The 21,375-nt window shown below is 40.4% G+C and overlaps 1 protein-coding gene across 6 annotated transcripts in view; it reads right to left on the bottom strand.

Annotated features, from left to right (window-relative positions):
• fryb (furry homolog b (Drosophila)) overlaps window positions 1-16,427 on the bottom strand; it is a 64,477-nt gene extending 48,050 nt beyond the window's left edge. For 2 of the 6 annotated variants that reach the window (XM_088088001.1, XM_088088002.1), the window contains exons 1-2: window positions 15,382-16,427; window positions 2,091-2,284 (exon numbers count right to left, since the gene is read on the bottom strand). In XM_088088001.1, coding sequence (XP_087944127.1) covers window positions 2,091-2,284; window positions 15,382-15,628 — 441 coding nt within the window. In that variant the 5' untranslated portion in view covers window positions 15,629-16,427. Of the gene's footprint in view, window positions 1-2,090; window positions 2,285-4,211; window positions 5,154-8,993; window positions 9,377-15,381 lie in introns of those variants that run through there. The other 4 variants (XM_088088006.1, XM_088088003.1, XM_088088004.1 and 1 more) reach the window with 3 other exon arrangements.
• Between the last annotated feature and the right edge of the window lie 4,948 nt (window positions 16,428-21,375).

The following is a 21,375-nucleotide window of genomic DNA, read 5'->3' as shown; positions in this document are numbered from 1 at the left end:
GACTGACCAACGTGTCAATACATCATCTGAATCTGTGTAAAATGCTTTTCCAACATGTACAGCCCGTAGATATATAGTTTGTAACTACTGAAGACATTTCAAACCTATGTTGGTGTTGCATTTTCAGCTAAGCGTAAATGTGATCATTGGTTAAGTGCCTACAACAAGCACAGAATCTATTTCATTACTTGGTATCAAAATCGCTGCTTAGGCTTTAATCTTGTTATGGTCCTTTCATGAAACTCCAGGTGTTCAGCCTGACGTGTCACAAACATACACAAACACTGCGCTAAAAGGCTAGACGTTAAAAGATGTTAAAAGGGATAGATGTCACTATTTTTATGCAAATGTCCAAACGTAAACTTGTGTAAAAATAATACAGAAAAGGCCATTTATGCAACTAAACACAGCCTTCCTTAACTGATACTTCAAAAAAGATATTGAATTTTTTATTTAATTCTGCTATTTAAATAGAAATCTCAAGACCTTTGTAAAAAAAAAAGGGTGCATATATTCTCTCATAGTCTCTTATTCAAGTCTATTTTTGCACCTTAGCCTCCTCTCCATGCCTCTGTCTCATAAATGCTTGCTCTCCATCCCTTCAAGCATTATGCATGAGTCATGCATGTCTGCTAGGAAACGCCACAGTACATGACGTCCTTAGATGTGTCCTACTCTAGCCATTTAAACTCCTGCTTCCACTCACTTCTCAATTTTCACTGCCTTTAAATTATGTCATAGTATGTCTTATGTGTTTTAGGTTCGTCTGTAGGGATCTCGTTAGCAGTTTTAGGAGGCTTAATAAACCCGTACTTCAGTAGCCCTGACATATCAGCAGCGTGCAGATGACGAGTTCCTTGTTTTGGAAGAATGTTGAACTTAACGGCACGAGTTAATCAGGGGTGGAACTGTAACACTGCCTTAGCGAAGGCTCGCAGAGTGGGATTTTTTTTTTATTTAACCTTTATTTTGATCAATAATCTTATTGAGACAGACAGTCTTAATCTCCCACAGAGGACCAACTACATGGGATATTTGGTGGCTACTGAGTAACTTTTTGTGGCTATGGGCCATCATCCCATGACTAATTTTGACCCCTAAAAGGCCGAACCTCCACATACCACTATACATTAGTGTACATTAGTGTGTAGACATTTGGATTTATTTGAAAAGCCAAATAAACTCTGATAAATCCTCTAAACCTGAAGAAGCAGATTCTGGCACATATTACATGCAAATGGTAATATGAGAGACTCTGGTGTCGGTTACAGTGCGTCACACATATTTGGTTATTTCTGCAAGCAGAAAAGACGCAAATATGTGAATCGAAGGCATCTACATGATAAACAATGAATCTGCTCTGATGAAATTGCACCACTCTATTTTCATTTCTAAACAAACATTGGGTGCTTGACGAGACTAAAAACGTATGTGGAAATGACTATTTTTTGTTCAAATAAAAATTGTGTTGGTGTCACCAAATTGTAGCTGGACCTGAGATGCATCAGAGGTTAAAGATATGAGAAAAGGGCAATATAATAAACTGTAGCATTGTGCACTACTGATGAAACACAAAGACCTTGGTAGTTGCCAGCAATCAGTGACTGCAAAAAGGCTACAGTGTGTTTCACTGTGAGACGCAAATGAAAACATCTAGTTCTTTCTAAAAAAAAAGATGAGGTATTAACATTCACCATTTAGGTTTGCTTATATGTAAAACAGAGCTTTACGGTTTGAACAGAGGAGTTTTTCACTGGTTCACTCTGTGAAATCATAGAAAAAAAAAGACCTAGGCTCAAATATGACCCTAAAGATAAATAGGCAGATACATAAAAAACATATATCAAAACTTTTTAAAGGCCTTTTCTGAATTAGGGTACATTATACTTAAGCAAGAATGCTGAGGATATATTATTTAGTAATGAGGCACATTGTAGGCATCACTTCCTCTGCACAAAATAGATAAGTGAACATATACTGTCATAAAAGCCACTCTGCATAACATAATCAGATCAAACGTAAACCTAAACGATGCTGTAACCTGAGAGAGACGGGATGAGAAAACAAGATACAGATGAAAAGTCACTCACCAGTGGTTCTGCCATGATGATGCGTATCTTGCGTTCGGAGAGCAAGGTGAAGTTGGCAAACAAGCTTTTTAGGACAAACTCTCCTGGCTTGCTCTCGGGGTCCACGTTGACAGGCGCCATGACGACAGGACCCTTCCTCTCTCCCAAGGTTCCACTGACTGGCGGGAGGGGGGGCTTCAGTCCCACTGGAGAGGCTGGAGAGTCAGGACAGGTCACTTAGTAAGTCAGGGGTTTCCAAAGTCTGCTGTGTCACCCCTCTGCCCCAAAAAAATAAAAATAAAAAATATTCCTAATATTCATTAACTGGGGAAAACCACTATTACATTTTTAGATGGGCATGCGCATTTCAATACAACAACAGCAAAATGAAGCGGGGTGTTGCGCGCACAGCACACATTGTGTTCATGTTTTCTTTGGGGGTTTCGTGACAATGCATCGAAGAGTTGGTCTTAAATATAACTAAAAATACTTCAGTATAGCAAAATTTTATATTTGAAGCTGAAATTTGTAAATTCATTTTGTTTCACCTGGGAGTAGCTGCCCTGACTACAACACCCAGTGGTAAAATTGATAAATCAGTCTGGTGCAATGTTTGGCTTATTATCAGACTGGTTTGATTTTTTTACACTGGCCCAACTCCTTTTATACATTGAGTGCCACTTTTTAGACTTAAGTTGTTTACTTTTTGGCAAAATGTGTGCACAAATATCTATTAGCAGTTCCTGTTTGCAATATATCTATGGATGTAGATCACTGGAATACTTTCATACTGAAGAAAACTTAAAAGGGAGATGATTTTTAAAGCTCTGCATTCATAATGAGCGTCTTCTCTGTGATTTCTGAGCGGATTTAAAGCTGTTTATTTATGGTGGACTTCAGAGATGAAATGTAAGTTGAACCCAATCTAAAAATATGAGGATGATGTCTGTGTATTCAGAATTGACTGAGCTACGACTCCGACAAGGGCTAAGATTTCTGACGTAAATGGTTTTTAAGAACCTTAATTGTCTCAGTGAGTTGTATTTCACAATGACTGCTGCAGGTCCAAATGCTACAATACAAACTGCCAATCTTCATGCAAGAACCCTCCCTGCATTGTACCGCCGAGACACCGACCGTCATGCTTTCTATACAGCTGCTTGTTTCAATAAACCTCATAATTTTATCCTAACTCTACCCTAGTTTCTTCTCGCCTGTTTCCAGTAGGACTGTTTGGCTTTCTGTTGTATCGCGGCCTATGTATCCCATTCCTGTTTCTGGTGCTATGTAAATGAAAAATATTATTATAATTATTATTATTACTTAAACAAATAAACAGAATTTGTCCACATCAGAACATTATCATTTCTTTCTGTAAGGTCAAAACTCTGACAGGGCACACTTTCCAGGCACACAGATGGACTCACAATCTCACTGGGCAGTCCATGTTTTCATTTCTCCCCTCTGATTACATCATTAGGGAGACTGGGCACAATCAATTCTCGCAAGACATAATGATAACAGACAGAAAAAAGACAGACAGGGAGTGTTTAGAGTCTAGAAGGGGCTTGAGTAAGAGACAGACAACAGACGGACAGAGAGATATAGTAAAGGAGAGGGTATTTCCTGCCAGGCGTTTCTAGGAATATTGGCATGCCCTCAAAATAGAACCAACTCATCACTGTAAGCAAATTTCCACGGCCTCGGTGACTATGCACTATAAAATCTTCAGCAAAACTTTGTGGAAATTGTGCATCCACTAAGGACTATTGTTACCAATGCAGTTTAAGAAAAAATGCTCACAACTGCTGTAACAAAGAAAGAAAAAACATTTGATTCCCCAAACATGCAAGAACCAGGTTCATAAAATACTTCTTTCCCCAAGGTAAAACAAAGCAATAATTCACCAGAGCAATTCCCAGAAGTTGCTGTATAGTCTGTGTGAGCTAACCACTCAGGTCAGGTCTAACTGACCTTTTGTGACCACGTGACCTGACCTTACTGAAGAGGTGAGATGTAAACAGTAATTCCCGGATGAGACAGGCCCCCAGGCCTCAGACAGCAACCTGTTTGTGTGAAAGCTGAGCACCAAAACGAGGCAAACATGAATGCGCACGCACATACACACGCCTGCACGCTTACCAAGGCCCTTGATGAAGCTGATGACACTAGCCCTGCTCCATTTAGTTGGCACTTCCATGGTGCAAGAAACAGAAGGACAAGGATGGGTAAAATGGGCAGAAACAGGAGGATGGAGGAGGGGAGGGATGCTGGGAGAGGGTAGAAGGCTGAAGAGGGGTAGCTGAATAGTCTACAAGAATATAACTCCCATGATTGACAAATAAAAGTAATTCCTTGTGGGGAGATTAGCAGCACAGAAGAAGTCTTTAATATCCAACTATTCCACCATGACAGTAACTACAGACATCAGAATCATGTCTGGTTTTGGCACTCGGCAGGTTTATCCAAAGCTAAAAGTGTGAAGCTCCATCCTTCAGAAAATGAAAGGCAGGTAAAGTGAAAGACATGTGCCTGAGGCGATAAAACTCATGACAGCTGTATTCCACATTCAATCCAAATGAAGCAGGCAGATATGCTGTATCCACAGACCGGAAGAGCCATAGCCAGGTTAAATCCGCCAAAATGAAGACCACTTGATGCCTACGAGTTGCGAGCGTTGCAATTACAGTGAAAGGGATGGTGTCAAAGAAGTATCTTCTCGAAATAGCAGAGCCAAATTGTTTCGTCGTGAGTGAACTCTACCAACAGGGGTCGAAAAATATTCCACTGTACGGCTCCAGCAGAGGCTTGGGTGGATCAGAGGTTGCATAGGGCCCCATGCTTGAGAGCGACATGAGCCTAAAGACCAACTATCAGTTTCGACTTTAGCTCCTGCTCCGACGACGGCCTGCCATCACTTTGCGGTACGACAGCTCCCGTGTCCTCGGAATCCTTGCATCGGAAAGTTGTGTTGAAATAAAGTGCTACTTTGAGAGCTGCTCTGTGGCTGTTCTTTAGTTGTCAGTAGCAGTTAAGTAAAGTCTGCTCCTTGTGGAGATCTGACCAGAAGAGTTGGGTTGGAATTTCAACACTGCCCCGAGAGAGAGGCGAGGGGAGGAGGGAGGCGCTATATATAGAGCACTGGAGGTCAATCTCTTACATACCCACCACTCCCACTGACCCCTACTCATACACAAGTGCACACACATGCAAACACACACAACTCACACAGACACACACAAAAACATGTACGCATTTAAGCAAAAGTTTTGCGGGGCAAACGGTGACAAATCAGGAAAACTAAGTAATGTGATTAAACTACAGAGCAAATGGCACTGATTTAATTCAGTGAATGCAAGGTCGACTCTAAACAGAGATAATCCGGTAAAGCTTCTCTGTGACATGAATTTAAGGTGTGTGTGTGTGTGTGTGTGTGTGTGTGTGTGTGTGTGTGTGTATGAATGTGTACATGCTTGTGTTTGGGGGGGGCCTTTTGCATGTCAGTGGGGAGAAGAAATGAGAGAAGGAAGACGTAATGGTGTCCGATAAAGCTGTCGATGGAGCGCACCAGAGCGCTTCCCGGGACCCTCGTAGAAATTTGCATGAGTCAGCATGTTAAGAGATGAATCAGCAGAAATCTGCCATGTCTAGTCAATACAAGTCTACCTTGGTTGAATTAAATTTCATACCATAAAAGGTGTATTTAAGATACTCTGTTGAGCGAGACAGAAAGAAAAAGAAAGACAGAAAGACAGAATCAGACAGACAGATAGAAAGATAGAAATAGGTAGATATAAATATGCCAAAAAAGAAGAGTAACAGAGATGATGCAGAGGAGACAGGGAGCATATAAAGAAAATATCTATAGGCATAGGTCAATTAAATTATTAGTCGATGGACATAAAATTTTGTTCTGTTTTAGTCACATTTGAAAGAAAAACAAACATTCCCTGATTCCAGCTTCTAAAAAGAGAGCTTTTCACATTTTTTTTTGTCATACACAATTGCAAAATTAATAATTTGAGTCTTGAATTGTTGGTTGGACAAAATATGACATCACCTTGGACTCTGGGAAATTTTAATGGTAATTTTTCACTATTTTCTACATTTTTTCCCGACAAAATGATTAATAGATCAAGAAGATAATACACAGATGAACTGACAAAAACAAAGTTAGTGAGAATTTTTTGCGGCGTGTGCTACTCTATCTGATGTCCTGGATGTAGTTGTAGTTATGGTATCCAATGTGCTGCTTTTAATTGATTCGTCCTCATTAGAATTAACATGTTTGAATCAATGTTTTGATCAATGCTGCCAAAAAAGATTCTTGCTTTACAACAGAAATCTCCTCATACAGTTACAAAGGCTCAGTGGATTAACATATATATTGAAATGAAATAATATGGAGCTATCAGTGGCGAGAGTGTGTGATGCTGGTGCTATCTCAGCTTGAAAGTGAGGGCAGATAAAATCAAGGAATAATGTAGAATAACCATTTCTACATACATTATGCAAAATTATGGATCCATGTGTCCTCAAAATATTCTAAAGAGATCCTTGGGTACCGGATGGGGTGGAAACGGGGTGTACTTGTTTTGTATTGTATTGTTGTTATTTTCATTATGCTTTGAGTTTATATATCAGATGGAAAAGAACAAAAAAGCTGATCACAAAAAAAAAACATTGTAAGTTGCAGGCCTGATCTAAAGACAACTTTACATCAATATTCAGGTTTACTGTCATCCATCACGTCATACCACTAACAAGTGTACTGAAGTGATGAATCATGACTATCGTGATAACACACATGTACACACCCTGACACATAAAGAACACAGCTTTCAAACATAAGTCGTCATATGGAGGTTAAAATAAAGGCCTGGATGTTAACATGGGCTGGTTAAGCATTACAATGGCTTTTCTTGGCTTGTAAAAGAACAAATCACTCCAGTACAGCTTGTACAGTTTGTTGGCAGAGTCTAAGTAAAGTGGATTGCGATGAGTCACTTTTAAAAGCGCACACAATTACCATAAAAAACACACCGACTGCCCTCGACAAGACCTAGCAGAACTAAACCTGTATGTTGTCAGAGAAGGCAGCTGACAAACTCTCATTGCGTGTGATTAATGTATCCTGGCATTTTCATTGTGTAACTGTTGGTCTTTCAGTCGGTTAGTTATGACAGCCTTAAGTGGTAAATCTGTGCGCTTAAATCACAGATCTAGTCACATGTATAATCGAAGAGTTTGACAATTGTGTGTTTTGTAATGATTATAATTTCAAAAAGGCCTCCTCTAGCCATGTGCTGACCGAGATCGCAGACATGAACAAATTGCAGAATCATAATAACTTTACAGTTTACTGTGTTTTTATATTGACCCTTTTTGTTTACATTTGGATTCAGGGTTGTTCTTTTAACTAGCTTCTTTGAAACAAGTGTGTGTTAGCATAGTTGATAAAAGTCTACACAGGATTATTTCAGTATGGCTGGCATGAGATGGCAAGCTGAACTTGATGAGGTCAGCTATTTACCTAGCGATTTCAAGTACTTTAACTGCTTGAAATCACAAATGTAACTTAGATTTATCAAGCCTGTTTCAATCGCTCTGACTGCCTTCATCATAATGACTTTGGAGCAGACAAACCTACATGACTGAATTTGGTCAAATAGATCTAACAAGCCAGAGTTTAAATGAAGAAACACACACGCTATCTCATGCTGGTCCCTGTGATTTCTTTTGTTATTACATCACACACATAAATGTGTGAGGGGGGGAGCCATCAACACATCCCCTGCAATTCCTCTGTAACCCTTACACCAAAATAACCCCGGCTGACAGTAACCTTCAGCACACGCCTAAAATATGAGCTCTACGTGGTTATACTGCTAAACCCCCCCAGCACAAGCACACACACACACACAAACCAGAACATTTTTATAGTGTCTAAGGGGCACACAGGTAACAGAGCAGAGGGGCATCCATATAACTGTTAAAGTACTCAAAAAAGTGCACAAACATTTATGTAAAATAAAATTAAAAAGCTAACACAAGCAGTGTTCAGTCAATATATGAAATACGACAGTCGAGCCTGCTGGTTGATCTCTGCATCCTCTATATCAAGAAAACATCGATGTTACTGTAAAGGTATACTCCAGGCCGCATGGTGATGACTATATTAAAGTCCCAGGGGTAAAATAATATGGCAGTGCTTTCTGCTTACTGTAATGTCTCAGGTTCATGAGCCCATAGCTTAAAGTGGTAAAAAAAGTACAGTATGTCCAGTTGGTGACAGTCTGGGACGATGCGGCTGGGCGTTCGTCCCAGACTGCCTCAGTTACATGCACTATCTTTACCTTCCGTTTGGTAAACACTGACTCACTGACTGAGGAGCTGATTAAAGGATTCACGTTTTTTGGACCGTAAACAGCACCTGTAGTAGGGCTGACTGAATGATAACGCATGTCAACATTTTGACAAGCTCAACATTTTGTTGAGCTTGACAGTTTTTTTTTAACAAAACTCCGTTTCAGTGCTGAGCACAAAGATTGCAACAAAGTCAAAGACTGAGTTCTTCTTTCGCTGAGTAATGTGCTGTATAATTTATATAGAAAACTGCTGAGGAGCCAGATTTACCCTCCACTAACCCTGGAGCAGTTCCCTCTCTCTCAACCCCTTGTCTTCCATTATTCCATTACGTAACATTGCCAAATATTGACAGTGTGGATCATGCTGCATGCTGCCTCATCCACTCCAACACACACACACACACACGTACACACACAGATACACAAACAAAATAAGCATAGTCTGTACACTGCAGGATCTACTGACAATTAGTCGGTCGGATACGAGGGCAAGCCGCATCACGGATTTGTTTGGGCATACCAGCGACAACAACTGTGATGTGTTAGCTGTACTCACTCCCTCCTAAGGACTTGAGCAGAGACTTGATGCTGATGTCAAAGAAGCCTGAATCCTGCTGGCTGGTCGCCATGGCTGCAGAGGATATGTCGCCACGGTGACAGACAGCAGAGGGAGGACAGGACGGCAGGATGAGGCGTTGCGGACAGAGCAAGTGAGAGAAAGAGGAGTGCGCTCCGTCAGAGAACGACTGGGAGAGAGGGATGCGGGTGGGCAGCCAGCGATGCGGATGTTGCGGCTGTCTGCTGCTGAGTGTGTGTGTTTGTTTGTGTGTGTGCCTGCGTGCCGTGTACAAAAAAAAAGAGTGTGTGTGTGTGCGTCAAAGAGGAGGAAAAGGAGAGCGCCACTCAGCCTCGCCTGCGCTCTGTGTTGCTATCTTGCTGGCTAACACCCCCCATCCCCTCTCTGTTTTGCTCTCTCAGGACAGTGATACACAGATGTTGGTAGATGCAGGCAGCCAATCCTCTTAGAGGAAAGACAGAGAGAGAGAGAGAGAGAGAGAGCGAGAGAGCGAAGGGGGGGTGGAAAAACATACAGTAGATAGTACTGCAAGGGAGGGGGGTGGCAGAAAATAGAGGGAGGGAAGATGGGAATGAAGAGGCAGAAGGAGGAGGGATACTGGGGTAATTAAGGTGAGAGAGACAGAGGGCAGAAAAGCAATGTTTTTAGATAAATGTTTTCCATGTCTATCTCGCAGTAAGTGCTGACTGAGCATGCTACAAGCCTGCCTCAACCAATGAGAGCCAAGAGATGCACTACTAGGCAGGCAGCACCAATGAATAGCCAGGAATAATAACTGGGCAATGCCATCAATGCCTCAAATGTTTCCAACTCCACACTGCACATATATTCTAACTAAGTTTGAAGTGTGTACAGCATGAATACTACTTCTAGTTGATTCCTGAGTGTGGTGGATTTTCATGATACTGATACTGCTTATCAAGACTTATTTATACTCTAATTGATACTACTCTCGATAATTAGATACAAAAAATAAATGAAATTAATTTAATTAATGAAAAGGCATGAAATGATTCCATACTTATTTTGTTATTACTACTTGTTTCCTGAGTTTTATGTGTATGTATATATAAATAAATATATATAGAACAAGGGAGGAGCATTTGCATCAAATGTCAAGTCAACAAATGTCTGCTAGTGATGCACCTTAATGTTGCTTCACTTCCAGAAACATAAGTAATTTTACAAATGACCAAAGACAGGATTTCCCACGCATTTGTTTATTTTGGTGGCCTGCAATGATTAAAACATCTGCAACCATGAATTGATTTTTTTATTTTTGGAGCTGGACCATTATTGGAATAAATATACCATTCAGTTATGCACTGCACCACACCCTTAGTGTGCAGAGCATAATCTGGGCACAGCTGGAGCACTAAAATGCCATGCGCAATGAAAGGGAAACTGTCAAATTAACCCTAAGTAAACATATTACAAATTGCGCTGGCTCTAAAAATTTGCATTCACTGCCTCTGCAGCAGCTCCTCCTCTCATCACCCTTTTTGATTTTGATCAGATCAATGATTCAACCCGTGCCGTGAGTGACACAGACTTGATGCTGTTGAGAAAGAAATGATCCCATGAAGAGTTTCACCTGCACTGCATCTACAGACCAACAAAAAACATCCATATTTAAAGAGGTGACACAGAATGGTAGAAGGGACTCACACAAGATAATGCTGTAGCATTAACCTTTTCTCGAAAGATTTTTGTGAAAAAAAAGTAGTTATGGGATTTCTTGACAAAACATCCATTACCTAACATTTACACAGGTTTACCACCCCAACTACTTTTAATTTGTTACCTCCCGCCCTAAATTACTATGTGAGCCAACACCAACATTTGCCAAAACTTTGCTTGTGGCTGATATTAACCTTCTACCCTACTGTTGTGGTTACATTTATGACAAATCATTTAAAGAGTTAAAGTACAGTTTCTGACAAATAGACAACTGTAAGAGAGATAAATCCACTCCCTCCACCTTAAACAGTCACATATTCCCTTGGCTATCCTCACAGTTTTCTGTCCAAGCAGAAAGGTATGATGGCCATCACGGCAATGATGCTATGGTTGGGTGACCAAGAGTGGAAGTACAAGTGGATAATTAGGGTCATCATGTAATTCCCTGGATGAACTGCGGAAGTGCCACAGGACATGTGAACAGGCGAGGGTGGGTGAACAGAGGAAGGGGGGTTGGGCGGAGCAAAAAGTGCATAAGATACAGTATCGTGCAAAGCCGCAGTTCACAGGAGAGCTACCAAGCACAGAATGGCCTGGTTCACATTAACAGACAATTACAGTCTAATCTCAGAGGAGGAGAAATATAGCAGAGAGCCACTGCAGGCCTATTCCTGTCTGCAACTTCTGCTTACTTCATTATAGACCTGGGCCAAATAGTATCAGCAAGTGACAATTTTTGCCTTGGTATTATCCTGCTGTGCTTACTGAATCAAGACAAATCAGCCCAGTTGATAATCACAGAAAAGTAATCTATTTTTCAAATGTTCTACTGCAGCTGCAACTTTTCTGTGTGTATCCTCCGCTGGGCAGCCGAGCTCAAAGATGGTTACTAAAGAATATTTGACAAAGGTTTGTTCTGTGTTATCTCAACCCACTGTGACCTCATCTCTTCTTACTCAAGACAAAGCATGAAAATGTCATGGATTATTGTTTGTTGACCTTATTTCTCACAATCCTCATTAGGTTAAGTTACATCTGCCAGCTGTGGGATTATAGGAGGTTTTAGCTGTTACGTATGGGCAAACTAAACGTGACAAAGGTAATTTCTGCGTGAGTGGAAATGTTGCTGGTGAGGCAGACTAGCTTTTTTTGTGAGAACAGAGAGGTGTGCAAAGTGCAAAGCATTTGTTGGAGTGCAACTTGTGTCAAAGATATGAAAATCAAATACACACACACACACACACACACACACACACACACCCTTGTAGAGGTCCTGGGATTCCTCACATTCTGAGCAGGGGCCTGGGCATGCCAGCTGTTGGAATGTGACTCCTCCACACACACACACACACACACACACACGCACACATATGCACACATATGCACATTTTTTGCAGGGACGTCCTGATCAAGTTTTTGGCCCAAATCCCAATATTACGAGTCCTTAATCATCTGTTATCTGCTGATAGGAAGTCTCATACAGTACTTAAATTTGACTAAATGTTGATTAAATATGTAATTGACACACTGAAATAATGAACATAGCCTTCTAATATCAGCCCACCATATTTTGCATGAGCTACTATATACTGAAGATATTGATTCAAATGCAGATACGCTTAAATTATCCACATGATATGAATAACAGTTTACAGCTGGAAGAATTCTTGAAATTCACATAATGGGATTAGCTAGACAGAAGACATATTACTCTGATGGAGTTGTTGTAACTACAGATACACATGGTTTTTCAATGGTGTTACAGAGTGATGCGTCTTTTACCTCATAAACAATCTTTGGCAGGGTGCAGACACCAGCTTGCAGAGAGCTAAACAGTCGACAACAGCCAAGTTTTATTTTGGCCTGATGTCAACTTACTCGTGGAATTAACGTTACTTGGTGACAGCCAATATGAACTGTGATGATGACAAACTGGTGAAAGTGGCGGTCAGCCCTGCTAACAATGAGAGGCTGCAACCTGAATGTTTGTACATGGCTTATCTTTGTTAATAGGAGAGAAGAAAAAAATGATATTTTACTGTCACAGCTTAGTGAACAGTAGAAAAGAGAGACAGGTATTCCCAGGAGTACATCTTTCAATTAGATTTTTTGTTTTACTTGATCATTCATTTAAACATTTGGTCTAATGTCAGAAAATGGTAGCGTTGGGTTGATTTTCCAGTTTTGTAAGTCCATTCTGAGCTCAAACTGGTTTGATTTTATGCAAACTGGTTGAACCAGCATTTGTCATTCTGACATGCACTGGCAAACCAAAATGTTGCCGACATCAGCAACCTGTGCTGACAGATTCATGGCGCTAAATCCAACTTGTATTGCATTAGTAATGAGCAATATGACAACATGATTAACATCGAGTGTTTGTTTATAAATGGGTTAAGGGAATCACTAGAGTCTGACAGGCCAGCAACATGCAGGAAATCAAATTTCAAGGATCCACAATTAAACTATGACCTCTATGACCATTCACACAAACATTGCTCCATCTCAAAAATGCAGTACAACTTTAAAGTAGTAGTGGGGCATGGTATATGTATGTAAACTTTTGGATTCATCACCCTACGTGTTAATTCCACAAATAAAAAGCGTACACAAAACATTTTCCAAAAGTGGCGCATATTAGAGATACATTATGTCAACAGAAAATAAATTCGCTGTTACGTTACATTAAATTGAAGGTAACAACGCAACAATTAATTTCATTACAAGCAAAGTTCGATGACTTTTCCTTAACTTTCATGAATTTGAGTAATTCCATTACTTTTCAAGGCCTGGAAAAAAAAGATTTCAACGACTTTCCAGGTATTCCATGACTTTTGGAACTCTGTGTTAAACAAGAAACAGCATTACTAAACTTATCTGTCTTTCTCATATATTCATCTGACATGTGCTCATGTCAATAGGCTTATCATAAGCAGATGAGTACACAAATTTACACACATGCACACACACACACAAAATAGCCACACACAATAATAGAGGGACTGTTTGAGGGCCACAGTTCACACAGCAGTGTCTCCTTGACACAGCTGGGTTGATCAAATAGATAACTCCTCTAAAGAATGTGTCAGTAGTTTTCATGCCACACATACCTGTCTCCCCAACATCAAAGCTTCAGTCATGCACATTATCACAGCAAAGAAGACCAATAACATTCAATTACACCGCATTTCTTAGGCCGACAATTTGAATTCTAGGATCTAACACACTCATTTATTGAGGAGTTAATTTTTCCTGAAAGACATGTTTGTGCAGGTGGTATTTTGTTACACAGGCACCACCTCACCGTACGCCCACTTTTCTCTCTTCTTTTGAAGTTCAGCCGAATTCCACTGCAAAATCCAGACCCATACAAAATGACTCCCAAAACCTCTCTGCTCTGCTTGTCCATATATGCCATTATCCTGAAATTCAACTCTCCTGACTTTCACTTTCACGTCTCCATGACATGATCCTTTTATTGTAATAGGTTTAATGTAAAGACACACTTGACAAGTCCTTCTTCACCGCTCCTTCCTAACTATTGTCTGTGGTAACGTAGGTGACCTGAGAATAAAAGATTATTCTGTTATGACTGTAACTTTGGTTCACTCTGGATAATAGCATCCCCTAAAATTTAATGAGTGAAAATGAACTGAAAGTGTGAGGCCTCCTTTTGACCTGGCTTTGGTTTTCCAAGAATAGACAGAAAAACTGGATCTGTTTGTCCATTGAGAGATCAGATGATACTCTTGTAATTTCTAGGAGTACACAGGGATAGAGGGCAAGTCTCACAGATAAAAGGATGCACCCTGTAACTAAAAGGTTACAAGTTTAGGCACATTTAGGCAATCATGTTCAACTGCAATAAGTTCATCAGCAGTGTTAACTTTGGGAACTTAAGTAGGGGATGAAACACTACAATATCTGTGGTAATTCAGTCTGAAAATACTTTAAAACACAATCCTGCCAGTGCCGTTCAAGGGTACTTCTTACAGTGCACCAAGTTTCCCATTGTCAGGCCCTCTTATTGTGCCAGTCGATACATATAAAATATTTGAATGTAAAATCAGTCTTATCACAATTAAACTACAATGTGCACCCGGCAGGTGAGATTTTGACAGACTACTTAAGGTCTTGGCATTCTCCAACAGTTGGAAGTGTATGGGCATGAAATTCCCATAAGTTAAGGTAAGCTGAGAAAGAGGCGCAAAACAAATTACTACCCTTAAATATGAGGCCAGAACCACATGTCCCATTTTGTAGAACAGGGATTAGTGGAATAATCTTGCGCTGTTTTCTCAAAACACAGCAGGTATCAATTTTCACAAGGTCTACAAAGGGCCACAACAAAGACACTTGTCAAGTCCTCAAGTCCCAGCAAAGAAGAACTCTATTATGGAGGACATGGGGAGACTGAGGGGGTCTGAACAGGTAGAAAGAAATCTAAAACTTTTTGGCAGGATAAAGACCCAGCCCGCATTCTAGTTGGGGAGTTGAGGATCAATGTTTCAGCTGGATGTTCCACAAGCCTTTCTACCATGTCCAGCCTAAAAAAGCCCTCAGGTCAAACAAATGAGAATCACTACAAAACTGAACAGTTTCATGAGTCCTAGACTGTTTGTTCTCCCTCTTTTACTCTCGTTATGTTCAATCTTAACAAAAAGATCAACAGCTTGTCTGCACCTACCTCCAAAGATCCTTGTCCTCTTTCTGGACCTAGACTGGATCTTGGTAAACCTCCCAGTGAAGTCACTGGGGTCGAACATGTCCAATGACAGAGAGGCAATGCGCTCCAGAACTATCCCATCCTGGCTTTGGCTCTGGTTGTCCATATCCAGGTCCTGACCTTGGCTCAGAGAGGGGTCATTGCAGTGGTCTGAAGCGCCGCTTTCAGCCCCAAGGCTTGTAGAGCTTCCTAAATCTTCTAGAGACATGTCTCCACGAGCCGCAGAAGCTCAATCCACTCCTGATAGTCCGTTGTCAAAACCTGGCCCTCCTCGGAGGTAGCAAGGAGACACTACATGATGGCTCTACATTAGACTCCGCAGGAAAAAAAAACAACACAAAACATTGGCAGCCTTGTTCCAGGAAAGCAACACTTTGAAAAAAAAGTTTTAAACAGACTGTTCATGCAGTCCTTAAATCCCGCTTTTGACTTTCTTCATCTCCTTTTTGTCCATTTTGGTATCCAATTTCTTCTCACGAGGATTTCTTCTCTTTATGTCAAGTTCATTCAATCCAGAGACAGTGAGCTCATTGCTTTGTTGTTTCAGATACACGGATCCCCTGAGAGTTCAGGTTCCCCCCTCAAGAGTTTCTCAGTCTCTCCCTTAACACAAAGAAAGAAAAAACTATCTCTGTGTCGTCTTTTGTTTGAGAGGCAATTCTATTTTCTGAAAAAGTTCAGCTGTCTTCTCCTTACATGCCCTGTTTTTGCTCTCACCTGTTCTTTGTTTCTTCCTCTCTCTGCCTCCCACCGCTCTCTCTGAGGCACAGCCGTGTTTCTCCGCTCAGGTGGTGAACAAGGGAGGGATCCAATTCCAAGAACGCAGCTTGATTGGGTGGCTTAGGAAGTTTGGGTGGTTCTCTCCCTCTCACTGTCTTCCTTCTACTTTTTTCTCTCTCCAGGGGTTTTCCAGCTACCTCCCTCCTGTCACTACGGACTACTTGGCAATGAGCAAATGATTTCTTCTTGCTCACACACCTGTTTCCATCTCCTTGCTACATCTGTCCCTCTGGCATAGTGGTAACGCAAGATAGAAAGGCATGCATGTGCTTTATTCAAACGGCCAACACATGGCATGTGGGTGTGAGTAAGAGTTTGAGTCTCCGCACTCACTGGTCGAGGCTGTTTAGCCAGTTACAGTAAGCTCAATGTGTTAATGGTGTAGGATTACTGAGGGCAGACACACCCCTTTACAGAGGGGGGAAACAAAGCCAAACACAAACAGGAAGAATCCTGGACACGGGGACAGCCAGAAAGTGTTTTTGCAAGAGTTAGTCTTGATTAGAAGATGTATTTGAAAGATAAACTTGGCATTGTCAAGCAGTTTGAAATCTGCTGCCACATGTTTACATACTCATCTACCTTAGTGAGGAGCTGCTTAAAAAAAAAGCAGTAAAGTAGAAGTTGTTCTTGATGCTAAGAAAAACATGGGTCTCAAAACCCAAATTACCTCAATGCTTCTTATCTACAAAAGGCAAATCTTACAGGAGTACAGTGCACTGTTTTGGTCCAGCCCTAATTACATGTACCCACTCCAACACTTAAAAAATAAAAATTTGCTAAACAAAAAAAACACAGCAAAGACATTTTCTTGGTCAAAATTTCAAAACTTTTCCATGACTTTTCAAGGACAAGTCATGATAATGATAATGTTTTTTGTCCCATTTGCCCAATGTTTTTCAAACATAACAGATTCAAAATCTTTTCAAATGTAATTTCAGCTACTGGGCACACATTAAGGGAGTGACGTGACCCAGGGAGAAAACAAAGAAACATAGTGCCCAAAACACTGACACACATCGATGCATATATGAGCTATGGTTTGTAGCCAGCTCTAGAAAATAAATTTGCCAACATGTTACATTACATACAAGGTTAACCATGGAAGATTACTGTAAACATTTCTTTACAGACAACAAAATCCCATGATCCAAAAATATAAATGATTTTTACTAATTCCATGACTTTTCCTGGTTTTTCTATAACCGCAGGAGCCCTGTTCATTAGGTGACTTTTGAGAAATAATTTGATGAAATCTTTGCACCAAAATGTTCCCAATAAACTAAACTGATTAGTGCATGTGTAGGAGACAGCAAGCATGATTTTTTTTTTTTTTGCTCTATAGTAGTCGGCCCATGCTTTTCTCCTATGCTCCTGCCGACCTACAGGTGAGCAAAAGTTTTGTTAAACAAAAAACTTAAATGTTACAAAAGTCTGTTGTAACAGCTTCGATATTAAATTCTTCCAAATGTCCTTTTACAGGCAGGACAGACACAAAAGCATAAAAACTCATCAAACGTGAATACTCGTAAACAATTGTCAATCACGCTTTTATTTATCCTGTATCTTACTCACTCTTTCTCTGTAGGAAGGGTTATTATCTCTCAGGAGACACCTACCCTGAGGTGACTTCCTGCTGTTTATGCCACTATTGTCATGACATCAGCTCCATTGAGTGTTTCAGCTGAAAGCTCTTGTGTGCAGATGTGAAAACAACACAACTTTCATATCCTCTTTAAAAAGACCGCCACACACGTTTAAGTAAATATAATGAAAGACACGTGTGTCTATGCACAGCACAGAAAAATAAATCAACACAATATCTGATTAGTCTTGTAATAATAAACTGTATATTTTTTTTAAACAAGTGAATAAATAAGGTATTTTCACTTTCCTCCAATGTCTTCTCACTGCTTTAAACAACACTTCACACTAGGATTTCCTTGATTTTATATATATATATATAAAAATAAAATGACCTAATTATGATAGGATATTTTTCTTACTTCTTTATAGAATGATACCACTTTTAATGAGATGTTTAGGATGACAGTTTAAACAGTCTGCCACATTTTCTACACCGACCATCTGGCACGGAAACAGTTAATGGTGGCAAACAAGCGCAGGGAGGCACGGTGCCAAAGTCAGTTAGAGAGGCGTGCCATCCCCTAGGGGAGTACAACAGCCAAGTATTAAGACAGACACACTCGCTCTCAGACACACAGATGCATACCCACCCACCCACGCACACACACACACACACACACACACACACACACACACACACACACACACAACAGGAGATTGTTTTTGTCCTTTCATTAACTGACAACTCTGGCCAACCAATCAACGAAAACACACAGGTTACCCAATCATCTTCAGGAATGTGTTGGCAAAAACAAAGTAGGGCGCTGGGGCGATAATGATGGTAGTGACACGAGACAGTGGCAATAACAAAATATGCAAATCTATTCACCCACATGTTCTTTAAATCATTTTGTGTACTACTACATTATACAGCAGTACACAAAATGGTGTAAGAATGTTAAAGTATACTGTGTATTTTATTCTACAATATGCTGATGGAAAACATTGCATTTAAGATGTTTTGATTGGCGCTGGCTGCACAGTGGTTGATGGATGATAATGGACTCCACTGGGGTTCTCTGACAAGCTACTCAGGTTTGTCGCTCTCTTGTTTGCTTGACCTGATTAGTCAGTTGTGTTTATACTCAGTCAGCCAAATGCTGACAGTCTCAGTCTTCATACACTGAGATAATCCCATCTATTCTTCCTTTTGACGTCTGTAATGTAAAGAAATCTCTTGATTGTTCTCACATGGGTGTATGAGTAGACACTTGATAACAGTGATGTGAAATACAGTCACTGCATTAATGACGAGATTTAACATATATCCTTATCTGGGGGGGGGCGCACAAGGTTTCTGCAACAATTAGGAAGATGTTAGTAGTGGTAATCGCCGAATGAGCGCCAACTCCAACCAGACCTGGCTGGTGGTGGGCAAAAACGGACATACCTGCCTCAGACAAATGCATTTTTTAATAGCTAACACAAAAAAAATATCTCTGGAGGTCAATTTGTATGCCACATACACCACCGATAATCATAATGATTCATTTTTTTACTTCATTTTTTCTTGTGTTAGTAAGCACATGTTGCACTTAAACCAGCCTGAATATGAATTATGAGATAAGCATCGTCTTCCACCCACTGTACAGACATGCTTTAGTTGACTGGGACAACCAAACACACCCAAACAGACACACAAAGCCACAGGCTGAAAAGCTGGATAAACAGCAACCCCATGTTAATAACTATCATTTCTCTGCTGCCTCTGTGCCCCTTCAGTCATGCATGTCTTTCTTTGTCTGCCCCATTTTACTCTTTTATCCAAACCCCAACTTTTCCTCTCATCACATCAGTGACTATTCCATCATGTCTGATGGTCTCCTTGTTTCTTGTCCCAACAAACAGAAATATGTCTGCGTTGAAGGGGATTTGTGGCCAGAAATAGGATATGTGTGACTTGTTGGAGACTTAAGGGTGTCAACTCGCCTCACTTACAGTCTGAAATATAAAACTATTTCCTCTTCCACGCTGAAGGTTAAAAGGAAGCTGCAAGGAATGTGTCATGGACACACTTTTGCTTCTTTACTTCTTTATCTTAACTTTTATACCTCTTCAATGACTTAAAAATAATATAATCTGAGTATCACAAAAGTTAAGTATGTTTTGAATATGGGTGGTGGAGCTACTTGGTGGTTTACATTTGGCCCATAAATTGTGCCTTTCAGCATACCTCACTGGATGCTATCATCAGACATCACACACCTTTTTCAGCTATTTGGCTTGTTCTTTTATCTTCCTTTAACACTGACTCAGAAGCTCCCTCACCCCAAGAACCACTTCTTCTCTGATTATCATCCCTCCACTTATCATTTAAATTGCACCCTCTGAGACCGCTGCTACAACAGGAAGCCTTTTATTTCTCCTGTCACTCAAATATGCTGTCATGTTAACAGTTGCCCAGATCGCCCAGGATGCTCAGTAACCCGGTCTAACAGGAGAAATGAGGGCACAAACACGTTTACTTTGGCTTATGCACTTCGGCAAGACTCCAGTTCAGGGGTTCACTGGGGTAAAGCGTAAAATTGATGACAGGAGTGACTCACCACCGCAAGAATCAATCACGTTGAAACAAAAACAATGTAGCTTTGTGGCAAAAACATTATTGCTCCCAGTTGCAGCCTGAGATGTATTCTAAGAACATATGATTAATTACTTGTCAGCACCAGCACAGATAAATATATGACAACTTTTTGGTGGCTGTGCTGGTTAAAGCTCGTACACGTAACGATGTTATTTAATATTTTGCAATTATATGTTATTATTGATGCTTATGACAATATAAATTATTGACCTACTATTGGTTTTTGGTCAGTTTACATGCAATGGTGCATTCCTAAATGTGGTTGTAGCAGGCACTGTGACTGAGAAAGTATTGGCTTATTTTCACTATATGTTTATACTGGCACTACACTGTCTGACTCGTGCACTCAGGGGGCTGTACACATACCGTCTCAAAATGAAAGTAATACTTTCACTTGTCTTTCACTTCATTGTGCAGCAGTTTATTTTACCGCTTTGGTATGTACCTCTCTCCATGTTTTTGAACCTACAGAGGCTGTTTACAGCTGTGTGGTCATTTTTAGCAGGTACAAGGGCAGCAGTAGCCTCCTTATTAGACTGAACTTCTATTTCCTTTTTACTTCACTTAAATCTCTTTCAAAAACCTAATCTTCACTGAAAAGAACTGAAAATATTGTAGGCTTTCATGTGAAGCATCTCATATGAAATGTATGACATTTAAAAGTTTTACAACACAAAGACTGCCATATATTGGATTCGTGATACAAGTATTACAACTATGATTACTGGCAAAGCTTACACAACTGAGCCCAGTGATAGTAAAAAGAAAAACAGCCAGATGTCGTCGCCGTTTGTGTGTTCCATCAGCATAAGGCCGAAACACTGGCTCTGCAATGGTGCCCCCTTGAGCCGATGAGAGAAATAATAATTCTACTTTAATTAGTCACATTTCTGATTCTGAGTCTGTTTTAAAGACTTTTTCTGAAACTACTTGACACTATGTTA

The sequence above is a fragment of the Plectropomus leopardus genome, chromosome 15 (assembly GCF_026936395.1).
Source record: "Plectropomus leopardus strain MGB_pleo_1.0 chromosome 15, ASM2693639v1, whole genome shotgun sequence".
NCBI lineage: Eukaryota > Metazoa > Chordata > Actinopteri > Perciformes > Serranidae > Plectropomus > Plectropomus leopardus.
Note: the sequence above shows the minus strand (reverse complement) of the source record. Positions and strands in the feature narration are given on the sequence as shown.